This window comes from Peromyscus californicus, unplaced genomic scaffold (genome assembly GCF_007827085.1).
Source record: "Peromyscus californicus insignis strain IS unplaced genomic scaffold, ASM782708v3 Scaffold_1__1_contigs__length_55948999, whole genome shotgun sequence".
NCBI classification, from domain to species: Eukaryota; Metazoa; Chordata; class Mammalia; order Rodentia; family Cricetidae; genus Peromyscus; species Peromyscus californicus.
The window spans coordinates 21,797,655-21,808,958 of record NW_026294492.1 but is presented as its reverse complement, the minus strand read 5'-3'; the positions used below and the strand labels follow the sequence as shown (position 1 = coordinate 21,808,958).

At 48.9% G+C, this 11,304-nt stretch overlaps 1 protein-coding gene across 1 annotated transcript in view; it reads right to left on the bottom strand.

Annotated features, from left to right (window-relative positions):
• Nucleotides 1-11,304, bottom strand: part of Plb1 (phospholipase B1) — a 98,870-nt gene that overhangs the window by 33,669 nt on the left and 53,897 nt on the right. The window contains exons 29-37 of the mRNA XM_052746199.1: nucleotides 11,084-11,157; nucleotides 6,926-6,969; nucleotides 6,301-6,409; nucleotides 5,388-5,439; nucleotides 4,938-5,018; nucleotides 4,350-4,415; nucleotides 3,472-3,572; nucleotides 1,013-1,094; nucleotides 209-313 (exon numbers count right to left, since the gene is read on the bottom strand). Of these exons, the coding sequence (XP_052602159.1) occupies nucleotides 209-313; nucleotides 1,013-1,094; nucleotides 3,472-3,572; nucleotides 4,350-4,415; nucleotides 4,938-5,018; nucleotides 5,388-5,439; nucleotides 6,301-6,409; nucleotides 6,926-6,969; nucleotides 11,084-11,157 (714 nt within the window). The remainder of the gene's footprint in view (nucleotides 1-208; nucleotides 314-1,012; nucleotides 1,095-3,471; nucleotides 3,573-4,349; nucleotides 4,416-4,937; nucleotides 5,019-5,387; nucleotides 5,440-6,300; nucleotides 6,410-6,925; nucleotides 6,970-11,083; nucleotides 11,158-11,304) is intronic.

Below are 11,304 nucleotides of genomic sequence, written 5' to 3'. Positions count from 1 at the left end.
GGGTTCTCAGTATCCCCCAAGGCAGTTGTGGCAATCTTATCTGTGGGATGCATAATGCCTGGGTTCAGGTGTAAAAGGGCACTGTGGCTGCTGGCCTAGCATCTGCGGAGCTCTCTGTGTCCTTCCCATTCTCATGCATTCCTGCCTTGAGGGTTCTCTTGCAAGGATGCCCCTCCTCCCTCCAGAGCCCAAGGTGGGGGGAGCGTACCTCTAGGATGGGGAGCCTGACGTTGAGGAGAAGGGGCTGTAGGACCACAGAGAAGTCCTCCCGGGTATCATAGCGGCCAGACTCCACCAGCTGGAGCATGCTACTCTGGGAACACACACGAATACCAACAGCAGCCTTTAGCACAGGATAGGGTGAGGACAGGCGGCAGACAGCATCCCTGTCCCCATCCCCTTAGACAAGGGAGCTGACTCTCAGCCTGATGCAAATGTTTTTGATGGCAAATCCCATTCTAGACAGTTTGGAAATGGGTGTACGGTTTCAGGGTTTTCTTTTGTTTGTTTGTTTTGTTTTAAACCTGCCATCTCTAAAGGGTTTTTTTTTTTTCCACAAGGAAAAAAAAAAAGAAAAAGAAAAGGAAATGAACAAAAAACAGAGAAGACACTCCAGAGCTCGTCAGGCTCCCAGGTTCTTATCCTGTAACCCCCTTTCTTGTGGCTTGTCTGTGGGCACTCGTGTGAGAGTGGGGGCCAGAGAAATGGGGAGAAGCTGGCCTCCAGTGTGGCTTCATGGGACACCCCAGACCTACTGGCTAACAATGAGATTTATCACCCTCCACCCCAAAGGTGGCTCAGCCATACCAATGTCACCTGGATGCTACTGGGGCTTTTCCAACCAAGGAAACCAAGACCCTCAGCCAGGTGGGGCAGAGGGAGGGGCCCAGGATGGTTGATGTCTTGCTCTATTTCCTTCATGTCCCCCAACCCCCTGCCTAGAGGGGGCCTCTGGGCTGTAATAAGAAGAACACAGGAGGAGGACATGGAAAGGGGCTCTCCTCTACCTTACCTGGTAGGACTGGGTGAAGGACTCCAACCTGGCCAGCTCGTAGGAATTCTCCCCCGGGCTCAGAACACAGTTGCACATGACACTGTACAAAGAAGGGGAGAGAAGAAGGTCCATAGCTGAAGCTCCCTCCACTCAGGGACTGCTTCTGGCCACCCAGAGCTGAGTGGGGTAGCAAGACTCACTCAAGCCCTGGTTTGGGAGCACAAGCGCCTGGAGTTTCTGAGGCATCTGTCCCAGGTCCTCGAGAAAGTGATGTGTGGTGGTATTGTGTTCCCCAAAATATTGTGTGCCCTAATAAACTTATCTGGGGTCAGAGAACAGAAAAGCCACTAGATACAAAGGCAAGAAAATGGTGGCACTCGCACCTTTAATCCTAGCATTCCAGAGGTAGAAATCCCTCTGAATCTCTGTGAGTTCAAGGCCACATTGGAAACGGCCAGGCATGGTGACACACGCCTTTAATCCCAGAAAGTGAGCCTTTAATCCCAGGGAGTGGTGATAGAAGGCAGAAAGGTATATAAGGCGTGAGGACCAGAAACTAGCAGCATTTGGCTGGTTAAGTTTTCAGGCTTCAAGCAGCACAGTTCAGCTAAGAGCTGTTTGGAAATGAGGACACAGAGGCTTCCAGTCTGAGGAAACAAGACCAGCTGAGAAGTTGGCCAGGTGAGGTTAGCTGTGGCTTGTTCTGTCTCTCTGACCTTCCAGCATTTCACCCCAAGAACTGGCCCTGGGTTTGATTTTATTAAAAGACTCTCTAAGATTCCTGCTATAGTGATGAGAAGGAGGAATCTGCAGTTTGAATGAGTCTGCTTTAATAAGTATTGAATTGGACTTCAGAGGCTAGGCCTGTCACATTCTGTCCAGTCAATGAACTCAGGCAACAAGAATGCAATATTTAATTAAAAAAATAAAATAGCAATGCATCCTGGTATTAAAGCAGGCACACCAGGACTCTGATACTCATATCCTGAGATACCTCCTCTAATGTTATTCCAATGCCTTTCCTTTGATTATGAGTTAGCTTCAGTCATATGCACTTTACATTCAGAGGAAAGTTAAAGATGACCTTTGACATACGATGGAGGCGACATTCCAATAAGCCTATGGTAAGTTTATAATAGCATATGTTAACATTCGTGTTCCGGGCTGGCAGATGGTTCAGTGGTTAAAGCGCTGGCTGTACACGTGGGAGGGGCAGAGTTTGGATTCCCAGAAGCACCAGAAATGCCAGGTGGGTATAGCGGCCCACCTGAGATCATAGTCTGGGGAAATGGAGACAGAGGATTCCCAGAGCAAGCTGGCTAGTGAGACCTGCCTTATCGATGAGCTCTGGGTTTGACTGAGACACCCTGCCTCATTGAGTAAGGTGGAAGATCACTCAAAGATGAGTCCTACCACCAACTTCAGGCCTTCACAGGCACACACAAGCATGCGCATGTGTACCCTCACATGTGTGCTCCCCCATATAGACATGGATGCACACATGTGCACCATACCCTCAAAAAATGGAAAAAGGAAAAAAAAATCATTTGCTATACCTACCTACCAAATATTTCATCATAGCAGCCCCATACGCCATAGGGAGCTGGCTGGTTTCCATTTGGGGGGAGGGGCTTTTCTTGGAGTATTTCTTGGGGCTTCCAGAGTCACTTGAGACCATGGGACTACATATTTCCAGCCCAGAAAAAGACTGTATTCTCTTGAGTACATGTGGCTATCGCACCATTATATAGGTCAGAATCCTAAGTCAAGGCTATCTGTGTTGCCTTCAAGACTGTGCCTGGGGCACAGTAAATCCTGTGAGATTTTGTTTTTTAAGATCTATTTATTTATTATGTATACAGTGTTCTGCCTGCATGTGTGTCTACAGGCCAGAAGAGGGCACCAGATCTCATTACGGATGGTTGTGAGCCACCATGTGGTTGCTGGGAATTGAACTCAGGTCCTCTGGAAGAGCAGCCAGTGCTCTTAACCACTGAGCCATCTCTCCAGCCCCTGTGAGATTTAAGTCAATAGGTGCATGAAGGTGTAAAGGATGAGGACTCACACACCTGTGTACCCACCACCCAGTTACAGAAGCTGAACAGTCATCTTTCCCTTTCCCCAACCCCCCTCTTCTCAAGAAGTCTGGGTTGGGTGTTCTGTCTCTTGCTCTCCACTGTAGTTTAGCCACACAGAAAACCAGTCTGTGTTGCCATTTTCAGTTTGGGCTACTCATCTCTTGAATAGTGGCCCCCATGATTCTTGCTATCACAGAAGTTCCTGCCTGGCACCTGGGATAGGGAAGGGACAAGATCAAGGGTCTTGACCTCCCAGAAGAGAATGATGCTAACACGGTCCTTGTTTATAGACAAGGAAGAACTAAGCTGCTGCTGAGACTCTGGGGAGACATTGCTGAAAGGGCAGGCCAGGGCAAGGCTTAGGAGATCTCTTGGATGGGATGACCAGTGCCTGCCTACCTGGCCTGATGCACCGGGCACTTGTCTGGGTTCTTCAGGAACACTTGCCGTATGATACTGGGGTTCATGAAGTCCACGAGGTTGACCAGGGCTCTGGGGACCTAAAGAGAAGGCTGCAGGTGAGACAAGGGCTCCCTCCCGGGGTTTGGACAGAGGCTCCCTTTAGACTTCGAGCTCAGCTCATCCCCGAGTTCAAGAGACAAGTCTACACAGGACTGTTTCACGGAGTGTTGCAGCCCATGTGTGACGTAAGGTATACCAGTGGGTGGGGAGCGCCCTATACAGCTACAGCATAGATAGTACCTCGAGGATGGGACAGTAAATGCTAAGAGCTCAGCTCTGTTCAGCCATCATTTAGTGAGCCAGAATATGGCGTGATAGACAACTTGTTTGCCAGCCTGTTGGCTCCTGACCAATTTCTGCCAGCTTGACTCGGGTCAACTACTTCTGAGTAGACACGGGGACTCAGTTACCCAGCAGGGCATCTAGTGGTTAGAATGTTATTTCCCTGGTACAGCAAGGGCAGCTTTTTGCTGCCCACAAAATAGCAGTGAGGTGGAAGAAATGAGCCTGGGTATAAATAGAGGTTTACTCAAGACACACTCTGTGTTTAACATGCAATGCCAAGCCTGGCCAGTGGCTAACACCAAGGAATGTCCTGGAGAGAGATGTTAGTACACAGTGCCTTCCTTTCTTGATACCGGAGATCTCTGGGGCTCCTTCCAAATAGAATGCAGCTGACTTGGGTATAAGACTGGATGGAGCCTCTGGATGGGGACAGAGCCTATGCCCCTGGCTGGCTCCATCCTTCCTCTCCTCTCCCACCCGCACCTCCACCATACTAGAGCTGTAGCCAAGTTACAGAAGCCCTAACCCACCTCCTTATGCAGGATATCCAAGGCATTGCGGAGATGGCCAACAAAATTGGCTGCAGAATACCGATTCTGGAAAGAGAAAGGGAAGGGGAAGGAAGGGATTGGTTCCGGTGAGAGGGCAGAGGGGCAGGTGTGGCCTTCCCTTTTGGGTCCAGCCCCGAGGACTTGTTACCCCCCTGCCCACCATCCGTGAGTATATCAGCATGTTAGACTCTGAGCTGAACGCCCAGTGATTCACTGTCGTCAGGGACAAGGGGCTAGGAGATCAGAGCCATTGGCCAGAGCCGAAAATGAAGACCGCTCTCCCAAAATGTTTGGGGGGTCTACAGTTCCTTCTCTCTCCAGAGTCGTAAAAGCAGCAGCCACCACTCATGTGCCACCTGGCCCCTCCCCACTTGGGATGTGCATGTGGTGCCAGTCACAAAGTCGACCCCAAGGAGCTCGAGCACATGAGTGCGTGCATAAGTCATGTGTACACATGCACAATGTGGTTGGAGCTGAATGCCCGCGCCTGGGGTGAGTTGTAGGGACCTCGATCTCCAAAAGCCTAATGGTCAAAGGCAGGATCAGACCCAGACCCTATCCAATTACCGAATCCATGCAGAATTCACACAAGTCACGGGCCCCGATCATGACTGTGATGACCTTCCAGTCTTGGAGGAAGTTCACTCTCTATATTAGGAGGGAGGAAAATGCTCATCAGGAGCTCAAGGAAATCCAGTCAGCCCCTTGTGACTTCCTTGTCCACTTGAAATAACACAATCAGAACCTTGGAGCTGATGACATTTTAGAGGCTTTATTTATAGACCAGAATCTTAGCAGCAAGAGGGACCTTCAAGGTCACTGTGACCAGCAGTCATTCTCCCCCCACCCCTTATAATATCCTCTAGAAGGTCTCAGACAAGGGGGTTTTCCTATCTCTGCTTGAATGCTTCTAGCAAAAGGGCACTCACTGCTTTTCATGGCAGACCACTCCATTTGGGGAAAACTTTACCGGGCTAGACAAACTAACATTTGTCAGTAACCACCAATCTGACTCACGTGGTCATTCTTCATCCTCTGAACCAGAGTTTGGACTTGGCTTGCAAGGTTCCTAAGGAGAGAAAGTCAGTCCTTCTGTTGAGGAAGGATGCCCATATTTGTCCTCTTACCCTCTAGGGCCTACACACTGCAGGTTTTCACAATACTACATGAGCTGCCGGTTGAAGTCTGAGTGATGGATCCATAGCATGATGGTCTCCTTGGGTAGGACAGTGGGGGATTGTATGTCACAGGCTACTGCTATTGTAGAGCCCAGTTAACGGGTGTTGGGGGCACGCCCACCAACTAGAGATGTGGGCTGGAACCATGGGTGGGCCAAGAACCATGGGAAGCAGGAGCTCCAGGCTTCTGGGGTCTCTAGAAGAATTAGCACCTCCTTGAGAGACCATCCCAGGAGGCTAGGCAGTTCTGCCTCGGCAGCCCCCTGGATATCTCTAGTCTGCTTTTTTTTTTTGTTTTTGTTTGGTTTTTGGTTTTGTTAGCTCCATTCCAGGACTAGGGAGACCAAGAGACTTGTCCAGAGGACCCCTCAGGCTGGAGATCTTGACTTGGATGCAGTTGGCCTTCCCTGATCACATAGGGTAAGTGTTACCCGTGGGAGGATTTCTCTAACAGCATTATGTCAGAGTGAGCTTCAAAAATTGGCAAATACTGCTTAGTTAGTCCAACCCTTAGATGCCAAGGTGTGTGAAAGCCTGACCAAGGAAGGAGCTGGGTGACAGCTGTAGAGACACATCCAAGGCGACTCCAAACTCCACCCGCTAACTTTAGTTATGGGGGGACAGGAAAGAGCACCCTCAAAATCATTGCTGCAGATGGGGCCCCTTTGTGGGTCTCTATGGGGATCTCTGAGGGGCTGACCGCATGCCTCTGTTCCCCCTCTCTGCAGCACCCCCCCCCCCCAATGTCATACTCAGCTTTCGCCCTAGGAACAGCCTGGTTAAGGAATGCGCCTGCAGAATCGACGTCACCCATGCCGACTGCGTAGCCTGTGAGGTTGCCATTAAATTCCCGGAGGATATCTGCAAGAGGAAAGGGAGACTCTAGGCACAGAACTCAAGACAGAAGACTAGGGTGCATTCTGCAGTAGTACAAAGCGTCCTAGGGGCTCACCGGCATTCTCATGCTTCCTGGGAACAGGAAGTGGGTTGCGCATAGGCCCGACACAAACTAGGGCCTCTCTCAGATGGAATGACGTGATGATAAGCATGACGGGGTAAGGTTGGCAGTTTCTCACAGAAGTTCTTTCCTCTGCCCAACTTACTTACAGGGCCAGTGAAGGCCCTATGGATTTGTCTCAGCATTTTTCTTGAAAAGCTCAAGGCCAAGGGCACTTGGCGGCTTGCCCTCGGTCACCTCACAAGAACATAGAAAGAGCAGGGATTGAACTCAGGTCTTCAGGCTCTGTCTCTGGTGCTCATTCCACCCCCTCAGGCTATTGGGGTCTCCTCTCCCTCTCCAGGGCTCATCCGTAAGGATGTGTTTTTTTTTTTTTTTTTCCTAGAGCATTCCTACTCAAGCCCTGGGTAGTTACTTACTGGGCAAGGTGGTCACATTCTCCAGGGACTCATCCCCGCCAGCACTGTATGGAGTGAGCAAGGCAGAGGAGGAGAGAAACCAAGTCAGTATATGAACTTTACCAAAGACCAGTCCCCACCCGTTCTAAGAATGTGAGGGATCCTAAGAACATTCTAGATTTGCCAGTGGACGATTGATTTCCCCTTTAGTCTAGGATCTGAAGGTCAAGGACTTTCCTTTATCTACTTGGGTGGTGAGTGCTCAGCTGAGGAGGACATGGTGTGCCCTGCATGGACTGTATTGTAGGTCATGGCTCTTTCTCTTGTCCCAAGCTTAGAGTTAGATATGGACATCTCCACGTGACAGAGAAAAAAGCTGAGGTACTGGGAGGTTAATGGCTACGGGTAACTAAAACCCAGCTTGAGCTGGGAAGCTTGAGAACACAGATAAGCTTTTCTGCCCCGTATCAGGTAGATTCCAATGGAAGATTCAGAGGATGGGAGCTTGCTGCCTTCCAGTGCCCCATCTCATTGGATCTGGCCTAACCTCAAAACACAGCACATAAGAGGTCATTTCCTCCCATGTGTTTAAGGAGATACTCATTTCTCTCTTTAAAAAAAAAAAAATCAAGCCAGGCGTGGTGGCACACGCCTTTAATCCCAGCCTTTGGGAGGCAGAGGCAGGTGGATCTCTGTTTGAGGCCAGCCTGGTCTACAAAGTGAGTTCCAGGACAGCCAGGACTGTTACACAGAGAAATCCTGTCTTGAAAAACAAAACAAACAAACAAAACAAAACAAAACAAAAAACCCCAAAACCCAAACAAAAAAATCTAGATGTTCCGATATTTGGTATTTACTGTGTTTTTCTCTGTGCCCTTTCCCTCAGTCCCAGTATATCATTCCAGGCCAGGGGAGTTTGAGAATATAGACTTAGCATCTAGCCCCCTAGTAGAGACCTCTCAAGGATGGCCATAACTCAAAGTTGCTAAGCTCCGCCCTCCACATCACTGAGTTTTCTCCCCCACGGCCCATCAGATGTCTGGGCCTGGGCTAGCAGGTGGGGCTTTTGTCACTACTGAATTCTCTTCTAGCTCTACATGACGGTGTTGCTTCTGAATCCTTTTGTCTCTGAGCCCAAGTCACCAAACTGGAGCATTTTACACTTGGAAGGAAATTAGAAATCCATATACTGTCCCATCTGCTGTCTTCTGCATATTTCCCTCAACAAACAGGAAAACATATATAAACACGTACATTTATCATGTACCTTCTACTTTCATTTCTTAAAGGTAGATTGGTACTTAAAAAAGGGTGGTGGCAGAACAAGACCAACAGGCTCTCCTGGTGCCATGTCAGTGTCCAAGAAGATAAAAGATAAGCACACAAATAAACACAGAGAAGTCAAAATACTGAAGCCACCATTTTGTTCAGAACTACCCAAACATGAAAGGAAACCCTCATGCCAAACATCTGGTCTACGTTAGACTCTTCAGGAAACGTAATCTGTGACACACGAGCTCAATGGCTAGACTCTGTTTCTTCTGTGGTCATCCAGGGTGCAGAAAGGTACAGGAGATGCTTAGGAATGTGTGTTCAAAGTGTCAGAAATGTGAGGTTAAAGACCTGATTAAAAACAAAAACAAGGAGATGCATTTTGCTTTGGTTAAGTAAATTTTATTTTGGCCATAGAATAATCCCAAACAAGCCAATGCATTTCTATCAAGGAAAAAGCTGTACTCTAAAGAAGAAAGCCCTCAGACCAACTCACTGGTAAGCTAGCTGACAATGATGCCCATAGGTGCGCGGTCTCATAGGCCAAGGGGCCTTGGAAACCTCTATAGGTCATGATTACAACCATCCATCCCTACAGAATCCTGGGGCCCCTTTTCCCGTTTATGTAAGGTCCATTTTTCCTGTTTCCTTGGAGGAAAAGGTCCAAGGTGCTTTCTTAATTTTCCTAGCACCATTTCATTGCCCGGTATTTCTAATGTAGTGAGCTCCAGAAAATGGTTTTTCTCTGATCAGTCTACTTCACGGACATTTCCCAGGGGTTAACATATTTCAGAGACACAAAAGTCCAGAATTAAGGGCAACCCTGACTCAAACATAAACCATCAAGAGAGGTCTTCAGTGCGGCACGTCTCAGAACCTTTACTATGCTAGTATGCACATGAAGGAAATAGTAGGTAATGTTTTACCTCCAATACAAAGGAATGCCCCTCTTGGACAGTTAACATTCCATGGACCAACCCCAAGAAACACCTGTCTGGTAGTCTACCACTGTCACTTAAATGCTAACCTAGAGCTAACCTAGAGCTTCCATCCTCAACATAGGGACGCTTGGCGGGGGGGAGATTTTAAAGTCCAGCAGTCATTGGCCATGGGTTATTGGGATTATAACTAGAAAAGTTCGGGCATTTCATTCCTAGGAAAGAACAGAGTGGCTGAACATTTGCACGACCGTGCAAGACATCTCTTAGAAGGCTTATGCATCTGGGTTGGGAGCTGCACTATCTCAACTACCTGTGAGGCTGGGCCAGTTACTTCCGTTCCCAAGGGGTGTTCCTCTGGAGCAGACACTCGTGTGTGGTTTCCCTCACACAATGATGTGTCACTGCCTCCTTCATCTGAGATACAAAGCAGCTGCTGTTGTGAACCAGGCCTCTTCTGGTTCACCTCAGTGAGTCCTGCTCCCCCCACCCACCTCACTCTGTTCTCTTTTTCTCTTCCCTCCCAGCTTCAGCAACACTCTGGAGAGTGCTGAGTAAGGGAGGGTCTGCTTTGTTCCAGGTAGCCCGCTAGAGACCATTGACGTGGCTGAAGAGGCGTGGGAATGTGGGGGCCTCTGAGCTGAAAAGCAGCGCCCTAGGGAAGATCACCCTCATGCTGAGGGTGTGCATTGGAACTTCTCGGTGGGTGGCTACCAGCTCTGTGATCCTGCCTCTCTCTTCCCTTGGGAAACGGGTCTCTCTTGGGGGCTTTCCTTGGCTCTGGATCACCCCACCTTGTCCCCTATCCCTTTCTTAGGGAGGATCCTTGACATGAATGCACCCCGCGAAAGGAAACAATAAGTTTGCTTCTGAGCCGGCAACTGCTCATTAACACCCCGCCCTCTCGTGGCAGGCTTCGGTTTGGTTTTCCCAGATAAGTCCTTAACCACTCACTAATTACTTTGAAGCATGCAAAACCTCGAACTTTATTAGGAAAGAACAAAACGTAACACCACCGACACTCAGTTGCTCACCTGACACCCCAAGCCTGAGCTCCTTTCTACGTCTGTATCTGTAGCCGGGGTTTCCTTTTTTATCCCTCCACTTTGTCTAATGACATGCTGGGTACCACTTTCTCTGGGAAACCTTCTATCCCTGCTGGCAGGAGGGCTGGTTCCTCTCTCCTTTCCCATCCTGTAGCACTCAGGAAGTTTTCATTTCTAAACACTAGCCAGGCGAGTATGCAGCTGATGCCCACACCCCTCGGACACCCATCCGGTTCTTAATCCCATGCCAGCGCACAGGAGTTGCTCAGGGATGCCCACTGATTGCAACTTGCATCCATTACTTCCTCTGGAAGTGAGTACTGGGTCTGGGCAGTTTTCTGTATAGACGCATACATATATATATACAAGCAGAGGTGTTACTACAAAATGACATGAATACATACATGAAGACAAACAGAGTAGCATCGACATACGAACACAGACATGCAAACGGGCAGGTGGAGACTCAAGGACTTGGTGCTTTTCGGGCACATTTCAGTTTGGATTTGCTGACCCAGGAGTTTGGTAAGAACCTTGGCTTATTTTTTCTGCATAATTTAAAGATAAAAGGATCATTAACAGCAAAATTATCTTCCCCGTTCAGTAAATGTTCATAGTTTGCAGAAACATACAGCGGTTCCTCTGAAAGCCCCTTCTAGACCTGGTCCTTGCTCTTTGAGATTTGCGCATTTATAGGAGCTAAACCCACAACCTAGCCAGTGCACACTGGCCATCCTAGCAGCTGAGAGGTAGAAAGAGGAGGGCTAGAAGCCCAGGGTCATCTTCCCTTACATAGTTCAAGGACAATCCTGATTCCCCGAGACACTGGCAATAAAACAAAACAAATCCACAAAACCAAAAAGGTAACAAAACCAACAAGGAGGCTAAGCTCTGGGGAGGAGGAGGTCAAAGGTTAACATTACCTATATGACAGTCCTCGATACTGGGTGTGGACATCGGAGAGGTTACCTTCTTGGGAGCCAATGCCATTGCCAGCCTTGGAGAACATCAAATTCCACAAGAAAACCAGTAAGCCAGAGAGAAATGGGGAGCCGTGAAGATGGGGTCTGAAGGCGTGGCCCCCAGTGCACTCACAGAGGCAAGAATGGTAGCGAGGGGACCCAGGCTGCGACCCTCCTTCCCA